The 15667-nt window shown below is 46.6% G+C and overlaps 1 protein-coding gene across 1 annotated transcript in view; it reads right to left on the minus strand.

Annotated features, from left to right (window-relative positions):
• Positions 1 to 15667, minus strand: part of LOC146036050 (cytochrome P450 2B1-like) — a 42459-nt gene that overhangs the window by 4250 nt on the left and 22542 nt on the right. The window contains exons 4-6 of the mRNA XM_083159821.1: positions 14692 to 14852; positions 12113 to 12289; positions 3272 to 3413 (exon numbers count right to left, since the gene is read on the minus strand). Of these exons, the coding sequence (XP_083015947.1) occupies positions 3272 to 3413; positions 12113 to 12289; positions 14692 to 14852 (480 nt within the window). The remainder of the gene's footprint in view (positions 1 to 3271; positions 3414 to 12112; positions 12290 to 14691; positions 14853 to 15667) is intronic.

The raw sequence follows: 15667 nt of genomic DNA on the forward strand, positions 1-15667 counted from the left end.
ACTTGTGGAGTATCACGGCTCCCACGACCTTGATCGTATGCTGATCGTATGATAAAAAATCGCATCGCATCGCATACGATCAAATCGCATGCGATGTGATCGCACCCGATTTTGCACTGAAATGCATCAAAATGGGATGCAGTTACAATCCCGGCGGTCGGGATACCGGCGTTCAGAATCCCGACGCCGGAATCCCGACCGCCGAAATGCCGACACATTCTCCCTCCGTGGGTGTCCACGACACCCCTGGAGGGAGAATAAATTAGTGTGCTGAGCGTAGCGAGGCACCGGGCCCGCTGCGTGGCGAGCGCAGCGAGCCCGCAAGGGGGGGTTGATCCACGTCCCCCCCTTGTCGGCATTTCGGCTGTCGGGATTCCGGCGTCGGGATTCTGTACGCCGGGATCCCGACCGCCGGGATTCAATACTGAATCCATCAAAATGCATTGAAATGTGTAGTAAACATGTGAAATGCCCCCAAATGCCATTTTTCATAGTGTACCACCCCCACTATCAACGTGAACCCGAAGCGTGGAGAGCGCAGCAAGCCCGTGAGGGGAGGCGGTACGCGTCCTACGACCTTTTCATACCCCCACTATCCACGTCGGCGTGGAGTTGAGAATAGAAAGTGTGGCGAGCGAAGCGAGCCACCGAGCCCGAAGCGTGGCAAGCGCGGATACCTTCACAGGTATCCGCGTGCGCTCGCCACGCTTCAGGCTCAGTGGCACGCTGCGCTCGCCACACTTTCTATTCTCAACTCCACGTCAACGGTCGTAGGACGCGTACCGCTGCGCTCGCCACGCTTCAGGTTGGCGTTGATATTGGGGGTGGTACACAGTGAAAAATGACAGTTGGGGGCCAATTAACATGTTTCATACTAATTTTAATGCATTTGGATGCATTTAAGATCAAAAACGTATGCCATCGCATCAAATCGTATGCCATCGTATGGCATCGTATGGCATCCGATGCGATCGCATACGATTTTTGACCATAAATGCTCAAAAATCTGTGAAAATCGCATCGCATCGTATACCATCGTATGCCAGTACATATGGCATACAATGCCATACGATGGGAGCCGTGATACTCCACAAGTACCTCTATTTTTTATATCACCAACCAATCAGCTCCTGACTGACATTTTTCAAACACAATCTGTGACATGGCAAGTAGGAGCTGATTGGCTGGTGATTTATCACTCTATTTTATCACTTTTCCAGCTTAGTACATCTGGCTCCTTGCCAGATAATGCCCGGGGACAGCACGGGTGGCATGTTAATAACTTAAGGCTCTAGGATGTTCAGATTAATTGGACAAGATTGTACTATCAGATCAAAGGGGCTATAATTAATAAGTGTGAGCCACAGAAATAGGACATTCATCCTGTGCACTCACTGACACTTAGTAGTGCTACCGTATCAAGCGGCCCACCAAATAAATGTTGTATCCTCCTGTTAAAATGGATGGTGAGCTTCAAAAAGTGATAAAGTGGAGAGTAACCTACAAGCAGCCAATCAGCTACCTGCCATATATCAAACACAACCTGTAACATGACAGATAAGAGCTGATTGGCTGCTTGTTTATCTCTCTACACTTTTTGAAGCTTGATACATCTGGCCGTATGGGCGGGATGTACTAAGGGACAAATGCAGTAAAACCCATGTTTTCACATTTTCAAATGACCCGGCCGCCGCGTTTTCGCCACCCAGGGTATTAGCCACCTTTGGATGGCGATACCCTACAGAAGCCCTCCTGGACCCCAAAAAGTAAACACCTCCTCACCCTAACAACACAGCCGGAGGTCCTTCCGGCTGCAGGGGGAAGGAGAAGGCGCCGGGGGGGAGTGAGGCGAGCCCAGGGAGGTAATGGAGACCCCCCCGCACACCACTTCACAGGTATCGCGGGGGCCTCTGTCAACGCATTGCGATATTGATCGCATATGTTAGTACATATGTGATCAACATCGTGCGAGTGGCGACGATGTATTTCAATACATCCCGCCCTATGTGATAAGAGAAAGAAAAGGATTAAGGTTGATGTTCACAGTAATGGGATGTTGCCCATAGCAACGAATCAGATCCTGTCTATCATTTTCTAAGAGAAATGATATACAGACTCTGATTGGTTGCTGTAGGCAACATCACTTATTTTCGTTTGTAGGACTTTTAGTAAATTTAACCCTAAGGGTACAATTAGGTAATTTTGATAAATTGCACTTGACTCGGCCAGAGCCCGTGATATCCTGCGTGACCAGATATACCCACAGATGGAGCGCCTCTCCTACAGCTCCAGTCCTTGCCAGATCGTCTCCGCTGGCAGAGAGACGCTCCATCTGATGGGGACCCGCGAGCGTCCCCCACGCACTGCTCAGCGGTGAGTGGCGGAATCCATGACGGTCTCCGATTCAGGAAGACAGGTAGGGTTGGGGGGGGTGCATGGAGGCGTCAGGGAGGCAGTGGAGACCTCTGTCGGGAAACGGGGCGCGTGTGCGCACACCCCCTTCCAGCAGAGGACGGGGCTGGCTATCGCCAGCTAAATGAGAGGTGCTACATCTGTTAATGGAAAATGGGCACAGACCAGATAATACACACACACAAAAGACTTAAGGTTGCATTAATGTAATGTATCTTGAATGTATCTTTTGTGAAAGTATGAGGAAGCAATCAGTGGAGAAGCGGGAGTGTGTCATGGTATTCTCATATAGGCAAGGTTTAGTAACTGTGTTCACATTACTGCAGCCCATGGCCCAAGCACATAAGTGTATGTTGGGGCAGCACAGACGGTGTAATGGTTATCATTACTGCCTCACAGCGCTGGGGTCATGGGTTTAATTCCCGCCATGGCCCTAACTGTGCATAGTTTGTATATTCTCCCTGTGCTTGCGTGGGTTTCCTCCAGGTACTCCGGTTTCCTCCCACAATCCAAAAATATACTGGTACAGATGGAGCGTCCCTTGACCTTGCTCGGCACCCACCAGTACAAGGGACGCTCTATCTGTAGATTAATTGGCTCTCAACAAAATTAACCCTAGAATGACTGTGTGTGTGTGTACATGTGGTAGATTGTAAGCTCCACTGGGGCAGGGACTGATGTGAGTGTTCAACTATTCCATGTACAGCGCTGCGGAATATGTGTGCGATATATAAATAACTGTTACTAAATAAATAAATGTACACCTGTTCGGATACTCACAAGTATTTTTCTCATTAATGTAACTCACTTTAGTTACCACTGTGTATCAGCCCCATATACCTGATTTTAGCCAATTTACCTTTAATATGTGGATACTTCATCAGGATCAGAAGCCCATATCCCAATGTGCTGGTGACGGATTCCTGTCCCGCAAAGAATATGTCCAGTGATGATGAAAGCAGGTTTGGCAAGTTATATTCCGTGTTTGGGTTCTTGCTTTCCTAGAAGTCATTCAACAAGAAACACAATGCAAATTTTATATCAATACATCTGCACACAGTGGGGACAGGAGTGTTATAGACTACACCAATAAACAGGAGAATCCAACCTGAGACATTCAGTGGTCATGCACTGTCGTCACCTCTGTACCTTCTAGCTACGGTCAGATGTAGCGTCAGTTCTAAGCTGGTTTGAGTGTGCATCAAAAATGTAATGAGATACTGTATTGCCCTAGCCCAGTGGTAGCCAACCCTAGCCCTCAAGAGCTACCAACAGTTCACATTTTCCAGACAACCTAGCTGCTGCACAGCTGCACTCATTAATTACTGACACATTTTAAAAGATACACAGATGGAGCTAATTAGCTCACTTGTGATTCTGTGAGGAGACCTGCAAAACATGCACTGTTGGTAGCTCTCGAGGACTAGGGTTGGCTACCCCAGCCCTAGCCAACAGGAATTACGTCCTCCACCAGAATGGTCAAGTGAAGAGGACCCTGTTGACCAAAATGGCTGAATTACATACAGTAGGCATGTGCACCTCTGGAAAACATTTCTACCTGTGAATGGACGTGTCTAGAACCAGTCACATTGTGATTCAAGCATTATCCATTCTTATAATTAAACGTTCATTTGAAATGCTTGACCTGATCATTTGCTTTTTGGTGTGAAAAGGGGGGACCAGCTGGGGCAGGCAAAACAACGGCACTGAAAAAACAGGGACAGTGCGTGCCGATGATACAAGCTGCATGGCTTCATGGGGAATGGGCATGGCCACATATAGGCCCTTATTCTAATCGGCTCGGTACGGCCCGCGTGCGGCCGTACCGCCGATGTTTTCTCTCTGCACATGCGCAGAGGTCACTCTGCGCATGTGCAGGGGAATTCTCCGTGTTAAAAATTTAGACGCCGCAAAGGGGGCGTATAGGGGCGTGAGGGGCTTCATCCCCTCATTTCCCTATGTGTACGCCCCGCGTTTCATGGGCGTTCCCATGCAAACGCGGGGCGTACGCATGGTAATGAGGGCATGACGCCACTCATGGGGGCGGAAAGCTGACGTCGCCGGATGTCAGCTTTCAGCCCCCATACAAGCTACCACACGGACGATTGTCCGTGTGGTCTCAGCTTGCGGGAGCTGCCGCGGCGTGCGGTCCTGCCTTCGATGGTCGTCGACCATCGAATGCAGGGGGCAGCTCCCAGCATGGTGGAGGCGTACGCCTCCACCATTTTCGTGCGGTTCGCCAGCCGTCCGTGTACGGACGGCCGTGGCGAACCGTATGGTGGGCGGGGATTCGTCTGGTGCGGTCGGAGCCGCATATGCGGCTCGACCGCACCAACCAGAATAAGGGCCATAGTACCAATTCAGATTACACCACATAGTAGTGTTGGTTACTTAATTCACATTGCATTTATACACATTGCGCCAGCTCCAGTTCCTTACATAGTTACATAATAGTTAAGGCTGAAAAATAGAAGTGCGTCTATTGAGTTCAACCTTTTGTTAGAGTGTGTGATCCATTTGCTATATCCCTTTATATAAGTTGTGTATTCTGATTTAATTAACTTTATGTGTACCTTATGCACACTCTGTCAGGTACCAACCATTAGACACACTGTGCCATGTAGAGCCCATTGTGCCAGAATTGTACATAATGCAATGGCCATTACACATTATACCACACACAGTAATGCCCATTACACATTATACCACAGACCCCCCTCTACCACAGCCTTGCGCAGTTAGTCCAAAAGAAAAGCCTGTCCAAGTGGTTTTCTTTTCTGGTAAGGCTTGTGATGTCATACCGTCAGTGGTGCTCAAATGAAGAAGGGCCAAAAGGAGGATTAGGCTCTGTGCTCGCAGAAGACATGGTAAGAGAGGTCCAGTGGGTACAGAGAGCATAGAGCTGCTGGAGGAACAGAGACAGATATGTGTGTAAGGGGCACTACTGTGGGCATTTTATGTAAGTGGTACTACTGCTGTGAGCATTACATGTATAAGTGGCAATTCTGCAGTAGGCATTCTGTGTAAGCTTCACTACTGTGTAGCATACATGACTTCACTACTGTGTAGCATAACTTGAATAAGGGGCACTACTATGTGGTGTAATATGGATATGGGGCACTGCATGTGGTGTAATGTGAATATGATGGTAGTACTGTGTGGCATTATATGAATTGTGGGTTCTATTATCTTACCACACCCCTACCTTTTTAACAAAAAAAGAAGAAAAAGAAACTCGGGTGGGGTGCACTCTATATCCCCTAACAAGGTTGTTCTGTTAAATTACATTTATCATTTTTTATTTTATTTTTCTCTGCTGTGCACTTATTTTTTTATATTATTATATATTTAATTTTTAATTTTGTGAAGTTTTAAAATGTTTTATATAAAGTTGTGTAACAATTTAATTATACACTGCTATTGCTGTGTAAATTGTCAATAATTCCCAGCGAGAGTATTTTTGTTTTTGAGTTTAGATGCTGGTATTACATTTAATATACATCCACCGTTCTAGCAAGATTGATTAAGCTATCATTGGCAATAAAAATTACAAAAGTGGCCACAAATAAAATGAAATTAAAGAGATGACCATCATATCACCCTATCCATAATACACAATAGGTTTTATGGGCGTTTCACTCAATTGAGTGATGGTAAGGTTCTAATCATAGGTCAAAAAAAATTCATTGAACGGGCCATGCCAAGAAAAAATAAAATGAAGTATATACAGGTAATTTACATATATACAATTTTGCAGTGGTTGTATCATCAATCACTATATCCTTAAATCAGTGGTTGTCTACCATGCAAACTGGGCTACAGCGTTCCATTCTCTGTGCAGGCGAGTGGTAATCCCAGGGCCGGTGCAAGGCACCGGAGCGCCCCAGGCGAGTTGGGGTGGGGAGCCCCGGTGCCGGAGGGGGGGGGGTGTACCTGTCCTGCGGCTGTGTATATAAAGCTTGCGGCGGCGGCAACGGGGGGTCCCTGCAGTCAATAAGAAATATCGAGCGCTATCCGCTTCTGTTGTGAAAACACTTGCCGCACGGCGCACGCTGATTGGCTGAATCTCAGGCCCGCCACTCAGCGGGCCTGGTGCCTCGCTATGCTCGGCACACTAATTTATTCTCCCTCCAGGGGTGTCGTGGACACCCACGGAGGGAGAATGTGTCTTCATTTCGGTGGTCGGGATTCCGGCGTCGGGATTCTGAACGCCGGGATCCCGACCGCCGGGATTGTAACTGCATCCCGTTTGCACCTATGATGACAACAATTGTAAAGCGCAATGGAATCTGCTGCGCTATATAAGAAACTGTTAATAAATAAATAATACTGTACCCAACACTAGCAGTCACTACCTAGTTTTTTGCAAGTAGTTTGTCCTTACATTTGTTTTACCCCCATGGAGTGTTATCACATCCTGGGCATACTGTAACTCAGAAAACAACCTGGCCCAAGGGCAGGATGTTTTAACATACATCGCCACTCCTCGCCTCACCCCGACCACAATGCTAGCGCATATGTACCAACATATGCGGCTAGCGGTGCGGTGATAGTGCCCCCCGCGATACCTTTGATGTGGTGTGCGGGGGGGTCTCCGTCACCTCCTGGGCTCCGAGGTGGTACCTGGCGTCTCCTGCAGCCGGCTGTGACATGCTGCTGGGGGAGGAGGAGCAGCACGGAGGACAGGGAGGGGGTAGGAGACTATGAGGGGCAGCGGGCGGTGATAGAAGCCCATAGGCTTCTATAGGGTATCGCCACCCAAAGGTAGCGATACCCTGCCCTGCGATGACCCGGCAGCCGGGAATTAGTACATTTGAAAATGCAGTAAAACCGGGGTTTTACCGCATTTTCATCTTAGTACATCCCGCCCTTATTCTTGAACGCAGCACTGAAAAAAATAATTTACTGGCCATCTTAAACAACCTTAGGGTCTCACAGATGAAAAATGGCCACCCAGATGATCTGATACTGTCCAATCATCTATTCCAGGACTGACTACGCCAGATGCTACACCTGGGTCCTGTGGCTTGACTCAGACCCAGTTGCAATTTTTGCGAAACTTCGCAAAACTTTAGCTGGCAGCGTTAGGCTGCGGGGGATGGGGGGGGGGGCAAGTTGCCCCTCCCTCCCATCTGCCAGGTCCCTCCCCACGATGGGGACCAGATTCGCCCCCAGCTACGCCAACCTATACATGGGTCATTTTGAGGACCGACATGTGTGGGGAGGCGGGCTGGGGGCGGGCCTGGTCCTCTATGGCCGTTACATTGACGATTTGTTTTTTGTTTGGGACGGGGATGCACTTTCCGCCACAGAATTCGTCACGTCACTAAACACCAATGATTATAATTTAAAATTCACTTCCCAGTATCACCATACGCAAATGACCTTCCTGGATATAGCGCTTGAAATCAAAGACAATAAGATCTACACAGCCAACTATATGAAGGAAGTAGGTTCAAATTCATACCTGCATTTCAGAAGTGGACACCTCCCAGCATGGAAAGAAAATATTCCAAAAAGCCAGCTATTGAGAGTACGTAGAAATTGCAGTAGTTTCGAAACCTTCTGTGAACAGGCTCAAGAAATGGTAGAAACATTTAATGAAAGAGGCTATCCCCCCATCTAACTAATAAAGCCTTAGAAGAGGTAAAAATGATAGATAGAGAAGAGCTTTTGAAAAAGAAAGATAAAAGAAGCCAAAATGCAATACAAGATCAAAACCAAGATAAAAACCTAGCTTTCATTTCAACCTTCCATAATCAACATCACAAAATCAAAAATATAGTTCTAAAGAACTATCCGATTTTACAACAAGACCCAATCTTAAGAGGGATTATTCCAACAAAACCCCAATTAATTTTCAAGAAAATTAGGTCACTAAAAAACATCCTAGCCCCCAGTCTCTTGAAACAAGTCCAACCAAGCAACAAAACAAAAAACACATGGCTAACACCGCTAAAAGGATTCTACAAATGTGGTAAGACAGGTTGCACCACCTGTCAGCATGTGCACAAAACAACAACAGTACCCGGAGTTGATCCAGTGATCAACCTGAGAAGTTTTATAAACTGCAACACAGATTATGTAGTGTACATGCTGATATGTGGATGCAATATGCATTACTTAGGAAGAACCACACGTAAACTAAAAACAAGATTTATGGAACACCGTAGAAACATTATAAATAAATTTATGCTTCACAGTGTCTCAAAACACTACTTCGAAAAACATAAAAGTAACCCCGAATGTTTGAGAATAATTGGGATCGAACACATACCAGTGACACCGAGAGGCGGTGATAGATACCGAAAATTATGTGTCCAAGAAATTTTCTGGATGTTCAAAATTGACAGTCTGTATCCCAAGGGCTTAAACGAGTCAATAGAACTAAACGTAGCTATATGACACGAGTGACATAGCTGGCTTTCAGCCTTAACATAGGTCACAAAGACTCTACATCATAAAATCACCATCTTCCTTGTACTCTCTTCATATTTCCTTTCCCCTTTTTCCTTTTTTAGTTTGTCATAAAAAAAATAAAAAAATGTAGGATTATACGGATAGTACTTCGATAATCCCATTTGATATTTCCCCCTACCCATATTATTCATCTGAACGTAGGGGTCTATATGTCGCAATGCCATACTGTTGAACATACATAAAGAACGCTGTCTATGATAAATTAAATTTTCTGTATATATTATTTTTTAAGAAAAAATCTTTTTTAAATAATCCTTTTGGAATGTTTGAAGATCTTTATAATAATGTGTACAGTATCATAATTTTCTGGAAATTATTCATTGAATCTGAATTTTCTCCTTTTTTTTTTATTATATATATATATATATTTTTTATCAAATTATTTTACATGTCTTCTGTTGCTAAAACATAGTGAGGAATTAAAACAATAATAAATATAAAAGAATATAATCATTGGGACCATCTAAATGTAAAAATAAGTTACTGAGTTACAAATGTGATATTAATAAATAACATACAGCGGAATGCACCGCTATATAAATTAGCTGACTCCGATGCTATACCGGAAGGCGCTGGTCCATGCTGTAGTAAGGAACTGACAACTACAGCGTGGAACGCAGGACGGAACGCAAAGACTTCCGTCGAGACACTAGTGTGGACGCAACGGAAGTCTCAAACTATGACGACTTCCGATACAAGCGGTGCCGAAATGAACGGGGCATATACGCAACATTAACAAATGTGCACCCGCATCACAACAGTGCCAGAGGATCGATGTCTAAACGGCAGATCCTGACACATGCCACTAACGAGGTAACACAAATTAGAAATTATATTATATTATATTATATCGGTATGGAAATGTCATATCACAATTCCGGATCATGTGACATAAACAAAGAGGTCACGTGACCGGAACAACACAAAAAAACGCATGCTTAAATATATGAATTATACAACCTTTGGTACATGTGAGTTATCCGGGCTGCCGATTTTGTCCTTACGTTTGGTTAACTTAAGGACACCCGACCGACGCGATGCCCACGATTTAGCTCCAAATCGGGGGCATCGCGTCGGTCGTGGCCGTTATAAGGGGCCGCGACGCGATGCCCCCGATTTCCCATAGACAGTAATGTTAAAAGACACGATATTGGGGGCATCGCGTCGGTCGTGGCCGTTATAAGGGGCCGCGACGCGATGCCCACGATTTCCCATAGACAGTAATGTTAAAAGACACGATGGACCCGATTTCCCATAGACAGTAATGTTAAAAGACGCGATGGACCCGATTTCCCATAGACAGCAATGTTAAAATAAAATTACAATGTGAAATTGGGCAATATGTTTTTAAAAAAAATGTTTCATGGCCCCCCACCACCGTTAACGCCACCCCGCTATTGACGCTAACCCGAAGCGTGGCGAGCGCAGCGAGCCCGCGAGGGGCGGCGGTACGCGTCCTCCGACCTTTTCATGCCCTACTATCCACTAGGGCGTGGAGTGAGAATAGAATAGTGTGGCGAGCGCAGCGAGCCACCGAGCCCGAAGCGTGGCGAGCGCAGCGAGCCCCGCGAGGGGACGCGGACACCTGTGAAGCCCGCAAGGGCACGCGGATACCTGTGAAGGTGTCCGCGTCCCCTCGCGGGGCTCGCTGCGCTCGCCACGCTTCGGGCTCGGTGGCTCGCTGCGCTCGCCACACTATTCTATTCTCACTCCACGCCCTAGTGGATAGTAGGGCATGAAAAGGTCGGAGGACGCGTATCGCCGCCCCTCGCGGGCTCGCTGCGCTCGCCACGCTTCGGGTTAGCGTCAATAGCGGGGTGGCGTTAACGGTGGTGGGGGGCCATGAAACATTTTTTTTAAAAAACATATTGGCCAATTTCACATTGTAATTTTATTTTAACATTGCTGTCTATGGGAAATCGGGTCCATCGCGTCTTTTAACATTACTGTCTATGGGAAATCGTGTCAGAAATCGGGTCCATCGTGTCTTTTAACATTACTGTCTATGGGAAATCGTGGGCATCGCGACGCGGCTCCTTATAACGGCCACGACCGACGCGATGCCCACGATTTCGGGCGCGATGAAAAAATCGGCAGCCCAGATAACTCACAAGTACCCAACCTTTTTATATGTCTGCCTTCTACTAATTGTCTATTAAATGTTTATTAGTTTTTATATATGTATTTACTTGTGATGTGGATAGGAATAAAATTAATTTGGATGTTTTTTAAGACACCATATCCATGAGTAACAGCTGGTGCAATTAGGCGCCATATTGGCACTCAGGTATAAATACAGCCTACCTGCAGATGGAAAATCACCTTTGAAAAAGCTGGGAGTCCCCCAGCGAAACGCGTTAGTTGCAGTGCCCCCACTCTACCTCCAATCTTGGATTACAAATCGGGTAACCACTTTGTACCCGGGACTCCCTAATATCGGACCAAGAACCACCATTGGGACTTACAAAGGAGATCCAGCAGCAACCATCGACCCACGGGGACCACATCAAGCCTAATCGAACAAGTGGATATGTGAGTGTCTTTTTGACTGCAATTCTCCACCTCCCATGAACACTGTCGGAGGAGTTAGATAACCTTATCCATACCTAGGTAGAAAAAGTGGGGACACTCTTTTCAGAGAAAGAAGGGCCCACCACACAAGTGGAGCCACCAAGTGCCGCATATGCACAGATTTAACATCCAATTGGCCAATAAGTGCACACTTCATGTAATTTTAACTTTAATTTATTTGTGTATTAACAATGTATTATTTTATGTGTATTAATTCATGTAAATAAATTTATAAAATTCATCAATCGATTGTTTATTTAGTTCCTCAAATAGCGCAGTTTTCACCCCTTTTTTATCCTGCTTTGCATATTGGGACTGACAATCCCTAAACATAACTGCTGCTTGATTTGTAAGAGGAGGGCATACGCAGTGCCTGATTATTGCCCAGGGGCAATTTTTTTGCCACTTCTTTGCCCTCCCCACGATGTGCTGACAAAAAATTGTGGGAATGGCTTGGCACTCCAGGTGTGAAGACGTTTGCGCACCCATATCCTGATACGTTTTTGTCTTTTCTACTAATAAACATAATAAATCTATTTAAGTTATTCATAACTGTCAACATCTGAGATTTAAACCTTGGCTTTGTGTGAGGAAAATTTTACTATCGTGAATTGTCATAAATTATGCAAATAACACTTTGAACTCTAACCTGTTGCATCTTTAAGAGGAAGGCATCAACGTAATCCCGAGGTAAGGAGGGGTCAAACGTTGCCTCATGTTCCCGTACTATAGCTTCGGCGTAGTCCAGCTGTGCTTGGTAATTCTCAGAAAGTTTGTGATGAGGCCCCGGCAGGTGGCGCAGGACTGAGGGTATGAAATTATACAGCTAACAAAATAAAAGACATTATATTAGTCTTAAACACAAGGGTTTATACTTAACGGTAAGTGTACAGAATAATTAAAAGTGGCATTTATAAACACATTATTATTATTATTATTATTATTATTATTATTATTATTATTATTATTATTATTATTATTATTATTATCCTGTATTGACAGATGGAGCCCCTCTCTTTCATTCTCAGCGCTCGCCAGAACCTCCCCACTGGCTAGCGCTGGCAGATAGGGACCCCATCAGACTGGGATGCGTGCGCGTCTTAAATGCACGTGCGTCCCAGTTACTCGGCAGCTGGCCGGCGTGACTCTGCCCATCTCCCCTTCTGGGAGATGGGCAGGGTTGGGGGTTTGGGGCGGTGTTAGGGACTGGTGATGGCAGGGAGGGAGGCGGCGGCACGGCGGGGAGCTCTGTCGGAACAGGCGCGTGAGTGTCTCGTGCGCGCTCGCCCCCTTCTGACAGTTGGCGATGGAATCGACAGCACCTGCAAGGAAGTGGCTGGCTCCATCTGTATAGAGTGGCAAAAGGGATCAGCAGTGCCTAACAAAGGGGCTGCTTCAGACCATTCGCTTGGGTCAGTTTTCAGCCCTGTGTCTGATGGTGGTGGGGGGGGGGGGTATGTGAATGTGCGAATATGAGCATGTGCAAACCCCGGAAGCGAATGGCTTTGTTGAGTGTCACACTCGCTGAACTGTTCGGACAGGGCGGTAGCTGCAGGGAAGCGTCCAGCAAAACTCTGGGGATCGATGCCTGCTTGAGGTGGGCAGATGACAAGTGGCTGATGTCAATGACGCCAAATGTCATCAGCGCCCGCCCCCTTTTCGGCGATCTGCGGCAGAAAAAATTAAATCTAGACTGACTTTGATTACCGAAGGCGAGAGAAATCAATCAATGGTTGGCGACCATCGAATCAATTCTCTCCTCTTTGGCCGCATGAGAGGGGATGGGCTCTCATACACATCCCCCTGGATACTAGCTAGGGGATGCGGGCAGCAGGGGGGCGGGCTTTTGGTGGGGTGGTGCTAACAGGTTCGCTAGGCTGCAAGGATACACAGACTGGGTTAGAGTACAAGACAATGCAGGACAAGTACACGTTATATACCATATACATTGTTGCGTCAGCAGACATGACACTGAAATAAGCACTGGATGTGGACCATGGAGCCGACAGTAATTAGTCAACACAGACTGATTGTGCCTGATTCAGACCTGATCGGTGCTTTGCGGATTCGCACAGCGGCCAATTACCAACACACTGCGCATGTGTATTGGCCGCAGTCCGCAAGGTGACAGGTGTCTGTAGGTGGTTACTGGCTGTTCAGTGGGAGTGCTAAGGAAAATGCCGGTGTGCCGGGGAAAAAATGTAGGCATGCCTAGGAAAACGCAGGGGTGCCCAAGTGTGTTAGGGGAGGGCATGTGACGTCAGCTGGAGGCTGGATATGCCCGTATTCATCACATCCGCCAGTAGTTCCCTGGCTGCTCTGAACTTGTGATGAGGAGTGACCAGCGGGGGAATCGTTCCATGGTGAGTGTCTAACGAATGGTTTTGGTCGTTTTGGCTTGGAAGTAAACTCTTCGCTATCTGTACACACAATGTGCGCATTAATTCAAGGTGGGATTTCACTATAGCGGGGCGGCGTCTACCTGTTCCCTGGCCGCTGCAGATCCGCTCAGCAGCGATCAGGTCTGAATCCAGCCCAATGTCAAGATATAAAAAGTTAACATGAGTTTTTCACATTCTTTTTTGTGTCAGTACACAACACCTGACTTTGGAGACCCCCCCACCCCCAATTAGTGCTTTACTCGGCATGCTTCAGGCCCAATCGGACTCCATGTGGATGGTGAAGCAGGGTCGCCTACCTACCAGAATGGCCGGGAGGCTCCCGAAAATCGGGTCCCCCTCCCAGCCACCCGGAAAGGTGGGCAACCCTCCCGGATAGGGGAGGGCAGTGTTATAGATGCAAATAGAATCATTTAGCCCCACCCCTCAATGAAGAACCGTGAATTGTTGGATTTGCAGTACTGGGGGTGGGGCTTGATGATGTCTTCATCAGGCCCCGCCACCTAAAGTGCTGCTGACAGTCTCCTCTCCAGGCTTCTCCCGAAGAGGAGACTTTTAGAGTAGGCAACCCTGTGGTGAAGTATAGAAAAAGTCTAAAAAAAAACTTTATCAAAAATTATGAAAAAACTCACATTTTAAAGGGGAATGGCAGACTGACATGGGTGACACAGGCATGGGTGACACATAGTGAGTATATCTACGGTCCAATAACTATTCACAGATTTGACCTCATTTAACCATTTGAATGTGCTAAATGTTCTACTGACATGCCAAATGAACACGTAATCTTGGTGGTAAGCTAGAGGTGGGTCACATGGACCCTTATTACCTGAACCCAGATGTTATCCACCCTCCTAAGATTCTCAGCAACAAGGTCCAGCAATATCTGCAACTTAGGATCCGTGTACTCAAACCGCTTCCCAAAGATGACTGAACAAATGACGTTTGAGACTGAACGACGGATGAAGAAAGCCGGCTTGCACAAAGAGCCTGGAAAGATACAACAGTTGGGTTACTAAAAACCCCTTTTACACCAGCCTAAGGAACCCCGGGTGTTTGCACGGGAGCAGGAATCCGATTCTAATTGCCATGATAAGGGTCCTACACATGGGGAGATTTCAGGGCATTTTCTAAGCGACCTGATTAGATTGCTTAGAAAATGGCCCTTCATTGCACCGTGTGTAGGAGCCATAGCAATAATAATGTGCGGCCCCGCTGCCACCCGGCAAATTAAGGTCCAGCATGCTGGATAAATCTAGTTAATGGGTGTTTTTCACGCAATTATTATTTTATGAAAGATGTGACCACCAGATGGCACTGTTCCACAGAAACTCTACAAGATGCAGCTTGTAGCTGTATGAATCTAAAAATATTGAATGGTGCAAAATTTTAAACTATGACTTATAGAAGGTAAACCGCTATGCAGTTAGTGAACAGTTCCACCTTGCTCCTAAGTTCCACCACCTGTAATGGTAGGGGGAACTAGTTCCACCTCCACCAGGGTGCAGAAAAGCATTATAGTTTACATGGTGTGCCAAAAACCATACCCCTGCCTATTGGGGGGAGGCAAGGGGGTAATTAGGTGGCAGGGGGGAATGAGTTACCCCACCTCTTCGGTACACTTTAGGCCCTGAACTTACCCCTCTTCATACATCAAAGTGTTTTGCAGGAACAGTAAATGTAAAATAAATACTGTAAGGGCTATTTGACCCACTCCGGCTCCTGCCGGGCAGCGAGAACCCGCACGGCCAGGAAGCAGTGCCGCACTCAGTAGTTTAGAATGGTGGGGATAGCCACAGCCTGGC

This window comes from Crinia signifera, chromosome 9 (genome assembly GCF_055691185.1).
Source record: "Crinia signifera chromosome 9, ASM5569118v1, whole genome shotgun sequence".
Classification (NCBI taxonomy): domain Eukaryota; kingdom Metazoa; phylum Chordata; class Amphibia; order Anura; family Myobatrachidae; genus Crinia; species Crinia signifera.